The sequence below is a fragment of the Strix uralensis genome, chromosome Z, assembly GCF_047716275.1.
Source record: "Strix uralensis isolate ZFMK-TIS-50842 chromosome Z, bStrUra1, whole genome shotgun sequence".
Classification (NCBI taxonomy): Eukaryota; Metazoa; Chordata; class Aves; order Strigiformes; family Strigidae; genus Strix; species Strix uralensis.
The window spans coordinates 13,296,044-13,311,537 of record NC_134012.1 but is presented as its reverse complement, the minus strand read 5'-3'; the positions used below and the strand labels follow the sequence as shown (position 1 = coordinate 13,311,537).

General features: G+C 37.7%; 1 protein-coding gene across 1 annotated transcript in view; it reads right to left on the bottom strand.

Moving 5' to 3' along the window:
* The window catches only part of MAST4 (microtubule associated serine/threonine kinase family member 4), a 244,213-nt gene that overhangs the window by 212,868 nt on the left and 15,851 nt on the right, over window positions 1-15,494 (bottom strand). Inside the window, exon 2 of the mRNA XM_074855037.1 lies at window positions 14,023-14,144. Within this exon, the coding sequence (XP_074711138.1) occupies window positions 14,023-14,073 (51 nt within the window). The 5' untranslated portion in view covers window positions 14,074-14,144. The remainder of the gene's footprint in view (window positions 1-14,022; window positions 14,145-15,494) is intronic.

Here is a 15,494-nt window from a genome sequence, read left to right as displayed (position 1 = left end):
AGAACACAAGCAATGCAATAATTGCCTTACATTCTGATAACTTGCAATCCAAAAGAATAGGAACTATTTTTCCCCAGCACTGGTAAAAAAGGGAGCTCTTCATTGTATTTTTGTCCACTGATAAAACTATTCAAGTGACCATTAGCAGAAAAATTAAAATATTGTACATGCCATATTTTCAGAAGTCCAGGTAAGTGGACACACTATAACTACAGATACTTGTTTTTACAAGTACAGGAATGGAAAAATATGGAAGTGTTTAACACTAATTCCTATGCAGCCTTTTTCTAAGCACATTAGAGAAGAGAGAAATAACTAGAGCATACCAGAGTGTGCCCTGTTGGATGTTGTAGTTACAATGGTTTTGAAACAAACTCATGCAAATACTGCTTTTGCATGTGTGAAGCAGTGCAAGTTAACCTGCCAACCACACGTATGTGCACCCAGCACACACACAAAAATTCATGCATCGAACCAGACCTAACCTCTGTAGCCGAGTTAAGGATCTTCATCCACATCTTTTCTATATATTGTTATCGTCACATCACAAGTCAATACACAATTACTATTGTATCATTCTAATCCTTCAAGTTCAAGCTTTTAAGAACCAGTTCCCAATTTCTATAGGTCTCCTGCCAGCAGAATTGTGGCAACACAAACAAATTTGTGTTTGAAAACTTTGAGACCTATGGTGTGGCTTGAGAAGAAAGAGTCAGCATGGGGTCTACCACTGGGAGGTGGTCAAAGATATTGCCAGAATTTGATTCACATTTCATTCATAGTGGATAGGAAGGCCACAGGCTCTGAAAGGCTTTAGAGCATCAGCTCTGAAGTATCATTCCTAGAAGACTTGATATTCTTCTGGGTTTGCAAGTCTCCATGGTCACATGGATGAAGTAAATCTCCTTTGTGATCAAGAACATACATGCAACAAACTCTTTTTGTTTAAGGTGAGGTTTCTGTACATCGGTGTGTTTTTGGATTTGTTTTTAACCAGATGTTTACCTTTAGATTGCAAGGAGAAAGAGACACTATTTCTCTGGATGGTGAACAGGTTATAAGGAATACTACTGAATGTATTTCTTGGAGCTACAGTCTGAATCACTACTTGCAGCACCAAATACCCCTGTAGAATAGAAAGCTTTTAGTTATTCCTATGTGCAGTGAGGAAGATGAACTATTGGGCTACTGAAGCTCGGATATCAGGAATCTCTGCTACTTTTATGTGAGACACTGTGGAAGTGAATCAAAATGAAGACAATTTTTAAAGAATTTTACACAGATCAACACCTAGCCATCTTACATAAATCAGAAACTTATAGTATCACTATCTACTGTTACATTCCTCAAGAGTTTTCTTTAAGGCAATGCTTTTAATGTTTTCTGAGGTAAAAAAGGCTATGGAAACACACTATCCATCTGCCTCTTGCTACTTCAAGTTCTAAAAGCTCTGTTGCTCTGTGAAGTGTCACTGAAATCGGCTACAGTATTGAAAGTGAGACATTTCATCAAAATTAGCAGCCAAAATTGACAGACCCACGCTTACGCTGTCACTGAGATAAGGACAGCTGTAATCCACCCAAAGCAGCAGATACGTTTTTAGTCTATTATGTACAGACTAGCAGACAGAACTGTAGCTCTACAATATACAGAGCAAGAATTTCCTCTTACACAATCACAGATGGCTCGTTTGTTTCACTATTAACAGGAAAGCATATTTAAGATACTGAATCAGTGAGGGGATATAGGCCAGCTTTATCACAAACTATCTGAACAGGGTAATGAAAATCCACCACTTGGTTTTCATTATTTATTTTCCAAGATTTCATTTACCCCATAGAAGATACGCAGTGATATATGAACTTGCATGTAGGAGTCTGGGCCACACTGGAGGGAAGTTAGTGCAGGCAGAAGAATGCAAGGATGAAGATGGCAAAAACACACAAGATAGCAGAGAAGTGAGAAACACCTGTGGTCAGCAAAAGCACACAAGTCTGAGCAAAACAGGGTATGAGACAAGGGAGTTTTTGGCAAGTTTTGGGCTTTACGTACTAATTGCAGTTAACCAATGCAAATGCTTGTAGAGGCGCATGAACAGCGCGTGCAGATAACCTGTAGCCTATTAGAAGATAGATGAGCGTGTGTACGGAACTTAGTAGAATATAAATGTAACCAGGATTGGGAAATAAAGGTGGACGATCTGATCATCATATTGGTGTTGTGTCATTCCTGTTCCCCCACAGAGAAATAAGGACACCGGCTAATGGTGACCCCAACACTTGCACATTACTTTAGGAAACAGGGAAAGCAATTCGCCCATTTTAGAGTGTTAGGAGCTAAAGGTACCTTTTTTAAAATTATGAGATTGATGAAGACAATTCATTAATAATTACTAACATACATTGCAATTCTCAGAAACTAATTCATTTAACAGAATCGAGGAACAACCATAACATTGTCATTAACTACTAATATGGCATAAGTCACATACAATTTTAGACAATGTAAACAATACACATTTTAATATTCAAAGCACAAAAGTTACAGTATTTCATCTACATAGTCATTTATACCCCTGTATACCTTTGCCTAATGTCCCTTTTAAGGGCTTAGAAAAGGTATGAAATAAATGTTCCATGTGAAACCAACAGCTCCCTTTCAGGGCTCAACATGATAACCAGTACCCCTCAGGAAAAGAACACAGACATGCTTGACCACCCAGATGTTTTCAAGGCACTGCTTCCTGTGAGTGCATAACGAGCAGGGAGAAATTAAAAATTCCTTAGTTAGCAAAACTGTAATTCTCTTCTTCTAGAGCTAATAAATATACAGAAGTGGCAAGCCACAGGACAGGGTAGGGGTGCAACAATTTCTTATACATAAAGCAGTACAGTTGACTGTGGTGTTTCTTGAAAAAAGAAAATACTATTGGTTTTCTGATCATATCTTAAGGTTCTTGAAAATATACTGCTTTTTCATACTAAACAACCTATACCCTGCTAACAGTCTCAATTATACCTGTAAGAGTAGCCATAAAAAAAAGGATGCACGTTCCATAGACAGCATAGGTACATACTGGGTTTTCATGCCACCTGCAAACAAAATCCTACTTGCACCAACCCTTTTCTGGTTTAGCTATTCAGAGGGCTTAGAGGTAATACATCAGTCATGAAAATATCAGACGAAAAATAATCGTTGAAGAAGCAAACTTATTCAAGTAAGTTTTAAATAAGTAATCAACCTCCCTTTCAATGACAGAACATATAGAACATTGGTTACAACAGACGTTTCAGCTTCACTGGTTCTGCCTTTTGCATCAAACACTGCGTTTCTTATTGCAGCAAAAAGCATAGATGAATCACCAATCCAACCAAGATAGCAAGCCCTCCAATTTTCCCAATTTTCCATAATTATACAATAGCATAAAATAAATTTATTTCTGAAAGCACAGGCACATCAGGAGTACAGTCTGTTTCCCTCATGGATCTCTTTTCAACAAGAACTGAGTAGTTACACATGTAACAAAGTGTTCTGCCTTTTAAAAAAGTTGCTGAACTACTTGTTTCAGTATTTCCCCAAGGAATGCCAAACAAAAAACATACAGGAGTTACATCATTTTAAATCTGAAAGTTTGTAGTCCCCAGAGTTTTTGGAGAACAAATAAAAAGAATCTTCTAAGTTGAGCCATTTTCTAACACTTGGCTCAGAGCATTTTAGATTCTGTATATGGAAAAGGAAGCAAATTCTTAAAAAATTCTCATGGCAAAACAGTAACAGCAGCAATTACACTCTGAGTAAACCCTCCTAGATACTTAGAAGTTTGGTTATGTGAAAACTGTAATAGACAAGCTGCATTCCAACCACAATGATTAAACTTTGGAAGGGTTTAAGTTCTTGTTTTATTTTTAAATCACTCTGAACAATGATGCCTCTAGTCTCCTTTATTTTGATGCCCCATTTTCCATTTTAGAAGCATTGAATTTCAATACTTGCAGTACTGAAACATTTTCTCAATGAGATAACATATTAATGTACTTTCCCTTAAAGAAGTATAATGCTGTTATTTCCACTGTAAGATTCAACACTTCTCACTACGTGGTCATTCTTTTTCACAAGAGCACCCTCCTTCATTAGAGAGCAGTAGTTAAGCATTTCAACATTCAAATTAATTCAGAAGGTAGTTCACCTTGCCAAAGTCTTGACTCCCCACAGACCTAAGATCCATTACAAACCAAACTACAGAAGTTCAGAATAAAACTCCAGAAAACTACAGAAGTTCAGAATAATCTCCTACTGATCACTAGTTTTAATTTGTCCCATATTTGATAAGAAGAGCACGTATAACAAGCATACAAAAAAACCCCATTTATTCATAATTACAGGTTACTGGAAAAACAGCATCATGCTAGGGAATTCATTCAGGATATGCTTTTACTGGCCAAATAATTAATGAAATACACTGAGATTCCACTTCAGTTGTAGGTTAGTTTTTCTCAGTTAACTTGAGCTCACTCTTTCCTCCCTTATTTACAGCAGGCAATCTCGTAATTCAACTTTGCTTCTTACTAACAACTTTCATCCTTTTTAGAATAGATAACCTAACACAGAGAATTAGGAATTTGTGATCAGCCAAGTGTATATTATCATCAAGTTATTCCGCCCATTACAAAGCCAATCATAATTTCTGAATTAAACTGACCACACACTGAGTATCTTCCACTGCACCACATAATTGCAGATATTCAGCAACAATCAAGGGTTAAAGGCATTCACGAAAGAGTAGCAGTTAACCAATCTCCTGCTGATTATTACATCTTTTACTCAAATGACACTAGATTCACTTGAGCACTTACCTAGGTTTTTTAATCTCCACAACACAATGGAAGAATGTACTATTGCTTTACTAAAAATATGATGGAACTGGATATAGACATATGCACCACAATAGGGCATACTGTGATGAAAGAAAAAGTAAAATGTTTTCTAGCTTTATTGAGATGAAAACAGAGTTGATGCTAAAAATCACCAGTCCACTGTGACAGCATACAGAAGAGTGGAACAAACATGGTGACTGCATTTCACCAGTGAAGTCAGAATAATTTAAAGTGCTGTTCTATCAGCCCAAGGGAGGGCTTGCAGGAATATTAACAGGTAATGTAAGGTAAAAATTAGCAAAGTCCACATTCCCACCTGCTTCTACAGGACAGAATTGCAGTTTACAGTAAGACATCTGATTCCACTTGAATGTACAAGTCTGACTAAAACCCAGAGGTACAAATACCCAGCAGCACGTGCCAAGGCCAAACTGTGGCAGTCAATCCACTCAAAGACTTAAGTCAGTAAAACTGCATCTGCTTTTAAACCTAGGAACGTAAGAGATTAGAGGTAGCAGCTCATCGTCCAACACAAAAGTAGGCTCTGCAGTACGTTCTCAAATTGAAAAATGCCTGCAGAAAAATCCCTGCTATATACTTCTGCTTGTTTGGAACTAAGCAAAATCAAAGAAGAGGAAATTCCATTCCCACCAGAGAGATCTGCATAAACTATATTTCCCCTCCCTGCTCCAGTGCCTGTAAGTCAGCAGTGTCATTCAATTCAGTTTGAGTCTCTTTGTTTTGAGAGTTATAGCCATCATCAGAATCATGGGAGTACTTCAGCTTGAGGAATGAGAGTTACTGTTCCCACTCTGTCTGCTTCCATCCTCTGCTACATTACAATCACTCTGCAAGTACCATAGGCATGAAAGCATGTTGACACACAGAGAGGAAAACAAAAATGTTACTGCATCGATTTAAAAACGTGCCATATCTAGTCATCCCTTAATATAAGGATACTGCACCACAGCAAAGAAACTGAGCAGAAAGGAGTATACCTCATCAGCTTCCAAGCAAAATCCACCATTTTAGGCCAAACTTCACTAGGAAGTTCAGAGTTCCAATACCCACATTTCTGAAAACTGAAACTGCCACAACAGAAATCAAGTTTTCTACAGCGATAATTAGTCTCAAGCAGCATCAGGAAAAAAATTTCTACAATGCTTAAGATGAAGTGTCTTGACAACACATGGTTTCGCTATTAAAATTCAGTTCAGTGGAGCAGTACCTTAGCCTCTACAGCCTTTTTTTTAAATTAATAATCTCATCCTAATTATGCATAGGTACCAAATTCCTAGGACTGCTAAGAACAGTCAGGGAGGTTGTACTTGCTCCATAGGAAACCCAAATAATGCCCTAACCTACTGCTACCCACCTAGGCAACACAAGGAGTACTCACTTTCAGGTTATCAGCACCTCTTACTATGCCTTCAGAACCCGACTGCAGACAGCAGAAGTGTTGACAATGATTTTCCTACACTTACAACAGTATTACCCCATGCCTATTTTATCTGACTTATTTTAAAGCTAGAGCTGTGAGTGACATTAGTTTAAAATTTTAACACATACTTCCGAGAGTGGAAATCAGACCATCAGCAGTAGATCTGTGCATCAGCACATGCTTCTCAAGCAACTTCTTATTAAATATTTTCTCATTAAATGTTAAAAACTATAGATGAATCAGTGTTTGAATTAACGTGATTACTGGCTACACAATGAAATCCAGTAGTCAGTTTTCTTCCGCTTTTTGTGTTGGAGACTAGGAGACAACATTATAGCTAAATTTTCCTAAATCCACCCCAGTGCCAGTCATTTTTCCAGTCTCTTTTCTTCCTGCTCTCCATGTCCTTTTTACCCTCTTTATCTCCCTCTCACTTCCACCCCTACAAATCCTTTAAGGGGTTGCAGAAGCTTTTGATCTAAGGCCAGGAAAGTCCATCACTAAATTCCTGAGTCTTATTCCTTGTTAATCACAGATTATAACATTTTATTCAGTTATCCTCTAAGCAAAGTCCAGTAACAAGCTGAGAAAGCTTGTATTCCCAGAAAGGCGTCTAAACTTCAAACACTATAAATGATTACACATCAATTTCTTCTAGTTGGATAGTTTACTGCCAAATCACCATTACTCCCTTGCTTCTCATGTGGCTAATTTTACAAGCATGAAAGTTTGTGGCCTCACTTTTATAACACTTTCCACTTTTTCCACTTTCTTCTTTTTAAAAGATACTGGCAATACAATTCTAGACGACATTTTAAGATAACCACCACTAACATCACACACAGAGAACTCAAATATCACAGCAGACAAGCAGAATAAACCCTTATTTAGAGTCACTACTAACATACAGTCAGAAGCTTCAGTTCTAGGGATGAAGCGCTACATTTAACCTAGCTCGCTGATCTCTACTGCACGGGTCCTGCAGACCAAATGAAAATCTAAAAGAATAAGGCACACTCAGCTGACAACACAGTCTAAGGAAGGTAATTTTAACAGCCCCAGCTTCTTCATCATCTAGAAGCAGAAACCGGTCCTAGTGAGACTTTTCACTGTTTGGGGAAAGTCTCTCATGAGGGAGGAAGATCATTATATGGGATACCTGGAAAATAGAAGCACGGTGTTCATGTACAAAATAGGGATATAATGCTAGTTGCTACACACATTTGATATCTACTGGTTTTATACCATTCATAGGATACAGAAGAGGATTATACCTACATTCAGCTCTAATAAACTGTGCAAAGTACTTGGAGTAACATCTCCTTTGAGTTCTAGAATACACTCAAATACATCCTGTCAGCTGGAAGCTAACTAAGGCTGATGGGAGGAGACCTACTTCACCACCAAGTGAGTACGTTTCGAACATATGTTGGATACGCTTGCAAGACTTTTCAACCTAGGTCAGTCTTCTATGAGAGATTATTATTTAAACTACTTTTCCCATTGTTCTTTAACTAACGATACTCTGCAGCACAAGATCTGTTCTCAATTCTGAGAAATCAAAAGCTCTCAATGGGAGGAGAGTTAACCCCGGCCATCACCACTTCTGTATTTCATCCACCAAGAATGAGCAAGAAAAGCATCAGAATTAATAAAGCCATTAGTTTTGATCGGACAATTTAGGAAAGAAGTCAAACATCTAGAACTCTGTCAAGAAACTGAATATACAAATGTGTTTTAAACCCAAATGTGCAGTGACTATTTAAAAAACAATGATATAGAGATATATCCAGATTTGTGAAACAGAGCACCCAGTCATCAACTTCTTGCATCAGTTTGTCAAAAAGTATTATAGTTTCAGGGCTCTGGACCAGGTCTACTCCAGCCTTTTACTGTGTACAAATATTGAGTATAAAGGAGTGCTTACGAAGATGGATGTTCATTTCCCTCTCTCTACTACTAAATTAGAACCACTGAATTAGAACTGCAATTAAGAATCTGTTAGAAGGCAAATACAGATAAAGAAATATGAATGCAAATACATATTCATGGGTAAGGAGTTAGTGAAATAAAATACACAAGGGAGAACAACTCTCTAGTCTTATAAGCTAGAAGCAGTTGAAGCACGGAAAACCTGCTACCATTACGTAGCAATTTTACCATTTCATAGGAATAAATACTTCCCATTTTAAAAAGATTCTCAGTGATTAGTCTTTGATGTTGAGCTGGTTTTAAGTCAAAACAAGAATATGGCATTCAAATCTATACAATGGCTTAGCATTCAAATAACTCCTTCAGTTCAGACTCAGTATTTCTGAAAACTAGCTAACTATTTTGGGGAGATTTTAGAGACAGACCCAAGATAGCTACTAAAGCAATTTCTATTATATCTTCTTCACGTTTCTCACAACTGCCATCCTTGTACACGCTCATTAACTTGTAAAGTATTAAATAGCTGTTCACAGACACAACCAACAACCTTAAGCATTGAAGACGTGAATTCCTGGACAGAAAGAGCGACAATTTAAAGCAACCCAAGTTTCAGATGCAGGTTCCTTTCGCCCTCTAATAAGTGTATTTAAAAATAAATTCAGCTATGCCTGATACTCATTCCATAAAACTGAATACAGACATTAATTGATTTGAAAAATTCCCTACAATTCTAAAATAAAACATTTACATAAAGGCCTTTTTATAAATTGTGGTTTGCTCAAGATACTCTCATTCACTTATCTAACCAATTATTGTTTCTAAAGAATGTATTTTATGTGTTTGCAATCATTTATTATCTAGGTTATAATTTTGCAGCTTCTCAGGCAACAAATGGCTGTCTTGCATCTGGGAAATAAAACACACAAAAGGGTGTTGCTGTGCTGTTTGAATACATGCAATTACTGGTAGTTACATTCTAATTAGCATAATTAGTTTTGAAACAGTTCTCATAATAACTGTCAACATTATGTCAATTTAGCTGAAGTTAATGGCATATTTAACAGACACTCATTTTCAGTATTATAATATTTAAAAGAAAGGAAGAGGCAAAGCCCTTTCTGAAGAAGCAAAACTGCTTTTCATAGACACTGAACATTTCTTACTTTGCTTCTTTTCAGCAATCCATCTTATAAAACAGCACTCTATATAATTACCACCCTCCAGCTTCCATAAGACCATTCTTACAAATTAATACAGATAAAGTGGCAATAAAAAGCAGGTATACTAAAGTATACATGCTTGCACATTCAGTCTTCTGTTGTTTTGGGAAAGGCAACAATATTTTGACAGTTGGGGTGGGAGGAAGTTGGAAAAAAAAAGGTAAAAGGAAGTAAATCATGAAAAAAATAGAGGTAAATACTATGCTAAAAAGTAGTAAATGCTTCTAGTCATACCTGGATAAAACATCCCTTCACTGCTTACCAGGAAAGGGTATAAGCAGTTTTATCCTTCCAGTTTTGGTAAGTTGCCAGATACTATTTACTAGTAGTCAAAGATGTTCCATTATTAAACCAAGTAAAAATTTAGTCATTTCACTGACATCTTATAAGTTTCCAAGAAGAAACAACATGCCTTTCTGAGTTTGCTTTACTTCATACCATGAATACTCATCTTCCACAACAGAAGGAACTGTCAACCTACGCTCAGTACTTGCCATAAAGATGAAGTTACGCAACAGTCTTGATTGAATTTAAAAGCCAAGTCTATTACAACGTACATATCTCATTTGAGGATCATGTTTATGGTGTATTTTTATTATGTGGATATTTCAAAGAGCAAGTTACTGTTCAGCAGTCATGAAATATGCTGTCTTTAAAAAGCTCTCTAGACTGCGAGAAGTCTGTGATTTTCTTTTAATTTATATAAAACAGATAAATAAAATGGAAGACTTTATGCTCCTTAAAGTAGATTACTTTCTAAAAAAAAAAAAAAAACCCACCCAAAAAAACCCCAAACAGACAGAAATGAACACCCCCCACCCCAAAATAGAACAGGAGTTTAATATTAACCCATGGCAAAGACAAAGCAAATCTACAGAAGTTTTACCCAATTAATTTTGACAAATTCTTTTCCTTTCATCTATACATTTATCATCATGCATCATAAAGGCACCTTATGTTCAGGTCTCTTCTGTTTTTATGTATGCAGCTATCCGGAAAAAGTTAAAACTGGGAACTTCATTCAGTCCATGCCACCCACGCAAAATATCTTTCTGCCTATAAAATGGTAAGTAATTGTTCAGTTACTTTAAGACTCATTATCACAATTTTAAGCACATCAGCTTATTACAACAAAATATTAATAAAAATGGCTTTATTTCAGTTTATTTCAAAGTATTTTCCCAAAATTCTGCTAACAGTAATAAAAATGGACAAGTCAAAACAGTAAGTAGTAATGGTATTTGTAAACACTTGTGGAGTGGCAGAAGGGCTGGGAGAGGACAGGAGAAGTACTCCCAAACTCTGGACACTGAATGAGGCAGCAACTTTAAGATAACTCCCAGTGTTATGTCATTGGGATGTCATGTCAATGGGATGTTTTGTCTAGGTATGACTAGAAGCATTTACTACTTTTTAGCATACTATTTTTTCAAGATTTACCTCCTGATTTTTTTTTTTCCCCTACTTCTTCCCCCCTGCCACCAACTGTCAAAATATTGTTGCCTTCCCCAAAGGTGAAAAGAACCTTTCAGGGGCTGATTCACTGTACCCTGAAATAGATACCTGAAATCAGGCAAGATGACCGTCAGTCTACAGGGCAGGGAAAGCCAAATAAGCTAGCCCTACCACAATTTCCCTACACTCTCACAAAACACGGCACTGAGACACACACTCTGAGTTGTCTTCCAGGAGCATGTGTTGTTCTCCACTGACTATAGAGAGGAAGAGACTGATCAGACCCACACTTGACCTGAGAGAACATCCTAAAGCAGAACTGCCCCTCACTTCAGCTTCAACTTTCCATTTAGTGTTGAAGACATTTTGTATCATTTTATTAATGTTTCTATGTTAATACTCTCTGCAGACTCCCATTGTCTGAGTGACCACTACAGAATCTGCCTGTCATGGAAGTAGATGAGTAACAAGACTGTCACTTAGCCACCTCTAAATTAAGAGTCCCCAGCAAATCCAATATAATGCCTATTCATCTGAAAATCAGCCTTCCCCATGCACATTTTTAACCCACTTACATGTTTCTATATGGAAACTGTATTTTTCATTTATAGTCCAACTGCCTCTATTACAGGAGTGAATCATGCATAGCTATTGAACTCAATCTAAAGCAACACCTGCAGCCCGTTTTTAATCAATATTCCATAACTCACTTAAAAATCTATGATTTACCACTGAAAAGATTTACATCTGCGACACAGTAAGTAATCTAAGAAAGTTTTTACAAATTCTTGACAGAAAAAGGGAAAAGTCTTTTCTACCCCATCTCCCATTCCACTAAACACTAGTACAAATCTTTGAGCTGCTAGCTTGTCATTCTTGTTTATACTGACACGTAATCACTGCTCAAAGTCAGGTTCACATCAGTTGGTTATCAACCCCAGCAAGAATGATCTGTCCTAGTAGAGGAACAAATAACGGGTTAATAATTTTTCAGATGAGGGAGACATTACACTTAAAATCATTTCAGCTCAAGACTGAACAGCTACATGGGAATTCTTCATACAAGTATCTTCTGTGTAACATCAAACTCTTTCCTAAATATAATTAAAAGCTCCCATTACTTGAACATAATGTTAAGCCTCCCAAACTCGACTCTGTCAAAGCACAGAACCAAGACCAAAAAAAAAAGGGGGGGGAGGAGGGCAAGTGACCCCTAACTTACGGCCCCTTTTAAGCAACGGCCAGAGTCTTTGGGAAGTCTGACAGCAAAGTATTTGTCAGAGAAGGCTTGAAAAGAGCTCTGCCTATGTGACAATGTAATATCCTTAGGAGGCAAGTCTGATCAGCAGTTCCAGATAAGAAATAAATACTTCTGAGGAACCTGCATCTCCACCCCGTGCACAGCCTGCTCAGATCTGCCTGCAAAAAAGGCTCTCACCTGCTTTTGCACCAGCATCAAAGAAGGTGCACTCAGGCTCAGATAAAAGATGTGGAGAGACAGGAAGGAAGACATCTGTGGCAAACAAATATACCATAAAACTCAATAGGTGATGAGTGAAAGGCCCTTAAGGAAGCATGGCTCACTGAATTTTTCATTAGACTGTTGTTTTATGACCATTTAAAATACTTATTGTCAAAATGCTGCTGAATATTCCTCTTCCTATAGTTTAAGCATTACACCAAAACAAAAGCACAATGATGCTAGTAGCATTACACCTAATAGTTGTGCAAACAGAAACAGAGAATCAAATAGAAACACAGCAGTTCTTAAATTTAGTTAATTTAGATCATTAGAAGAAATTATTTTAATTCCCAACTACAGAAAAGAAGGAAAAAAATGCAGTTTGAGTTTGATGCAGTTTAAGTTGATTACTGACCATTAATCTATTTTCCTTTTCATTTCAACTATACATAATCCAAATACTTCCTTCACAATGAACTATGTTTCTCCTAACAAACTAGAAAACAAAAATACATACATTGATACTGAATTCCCTGGAAGTATCAGGGCTCAAAACATAGAACTTCCAATAGAATCAAGTATTTGTAACAGGTGTGGAGTCCAATAAACCACATCGGCCTCAAAGAGACACAATTACCACCACTACGCGGAAACTATGATTACATTTATAAGTGCAGATTTGTTGCACCTGAAGTGAAATACTATTTCAGATAGTCTCATGCAGAAACCAGCCATCTACATACCAGTATGATATGAAAAACTGGCATGGTGCTATCTGTTCAGCATTGTCTGATCATAGCCTTCTTTAACCTGAACATTGTGTTAAAAAAAAAAAAATACAAACAAACAAACAAGTTTCCCTTAGAAAGTAGACATGGATCAGCAAAGTTTTAATAACCAGCCAAAAGGCAGAAGCGGGAAGGAGGGGAAAGATTAATATAACTTTTCTGCTTTTTTGTACAACAAGAAATACAATCATTAAAGTAATTCTTCGAAAAAAAAAGAAATAGGCTAGTATATGGGGTCCTTCATTAAATTTCAACACTTCTTAAGATCTTAATATACAGAAGCACAAAGCAGCATAATAGATGCTTGAAAATAAAAAGCTGGAAGTTTGTGTATGAGGCATCTCTTCCCCCTCCTCTTCCCTTATAATCTTTATCCCAAAGACTTAATTAACCTCATGCTTCATACAACCCCATGTTCCCGTGAGGACAGAGTCCTGCAGAAAGTGGAAACAAAGACATTGATAGAAACGAATGCTCAGGAAAAAGGACAGTTACCTTCCATTAAAAAGCACACCTTTTATGCCTTTTATTTTTGTTTTGTTTGGGGTTTTTTTTAGAAAGAAATAATTTAAATGCAAACAGCAACATTAATGCAACAGTCATCCCAGACTTTATGCAAAATCCAGTAACCTAATTCAGAATTACTACGACCATAAACATTATTCTGCTGCACTGAACATATTAAGCAATGTTGTATGCAGGAATGCATTAGGTACTTTAACAATGCAGCTTAAGGCGGAGAGGTAGATCTGGAAATAAGTTCTGGTTTGATCCCCATCCCCCCACCAACAGATACAGAGATGCAATACCATTTTTTTGTACACTCCTAGCTTTGAAAATAATTACTCACCAAACCAGCAGTAAGCGAAGGTGCTGACTGCCCAAGTGCTTGGTAGTGCATGCGAACAAGATTTGAGGTTTCTACAGGTTGCCACTGCTGCTGTCCGGTTGCATTGGGAAGCAGATACTTGCCTGTCAAGTTGAGAAAGAGTGTGTTAAAGTATCAGATGTTACAGATGAGGCAATACAATGGACAGAGTTTACTATAATGCTCTTACCACTCTAAAACATTTGTTTCTTTCACTACAGCCCTAACCATCAAAACAGAATTTCTACTATTCACTTGCTAGCTGTTCATATCACCCTTCCACAAGCTACACTTCTCTGAAGCAAATTAATTTTTTCAATATTGTCTCAAGTGTACCTTTTTCATACCTAGAAACACAATTAATGCAACAACAGATGCAAACATCCAGAATGGTGGGTCTGAACCAAAGAAACTAAGTTCTAAAGGCTAGCCAAAAATAAAAATAAAATAACAATTAAAATAAAAATAAAATAAAAATATGCCACTATCTACCGCTTGAAGGAATAAGGTCACAAGTCCGAGATACAACGTGAGGTTTACCGGAGTAAGGCACTTACTATGTGGATAACAATTACACCACCCTGTGAGTGGGGACTATTCTGCTTCTATTCCAAAAAACCTTATGATCTACCTAATAGGTATCAACTCAATTCCCAAGAAAGTATCCTTGCCTAGTGTCCCAAGTAAGGGGAGACCACCAAGGCGTAAGCCAGCCATTCCTCAGGAGCACTCGCATGGGGCTCTCGGGGAGTGGTTGATACACCCCTCCTCAGCGGTTGTTATGCTCACCGCCTAGCTGTGAGCCAGTGCCCTGGTTTAACCAGGATAGGGTTAAGTTTCCCCAGCAGTGGGGGGGAGCTCTAGCCGGGTTATTCAGATACCATGCGGACCTCACATCCTGGCAGGTCACATTTTCCTGGCGCGGGAGCGCGGTGCACTCGTGGTTTTGTACATCGTGCTTCAAACTGCTGTATTTGGTAGCTATTTTGCTCTGTTCATTGCTATCACTATTACTGTTATTGTTGTTGTTGGTTGTGTTGCTATTGCACTGTTGTATTAAACCTTTCCTTATTTCAGTCTTGGGGCTTTGTATTTCATTCCCTTTGTGGGGGAGGGGCAGCGGCCGCGTGGTCTCAGACCCCGGCAGGGGCTAAACCATCACAGCCAGGCAAGCTCGGACCCCGTGCAATGGAAGGTCAGACCCCCTATCAAAGCACTACCACTCAGTCTGGATGTCTCCCCACAGGTACTAGAGAGCATCTCTGACTCAGGAAGACCCTGAGCTGCAAGCCAGCAGCAGGGAGAATATTCAGGGAATTACATTAAGAGGGACAAGCATGTAATGATACCACTCCTTTTTGCTTACTTTCAGCCACTGTCAAGGAACAGGACAAGCAAATGGTCTTAGCAAATGTCCACCTTAAGTTCTTAGTTATCTCTGAAAACTATGCAAA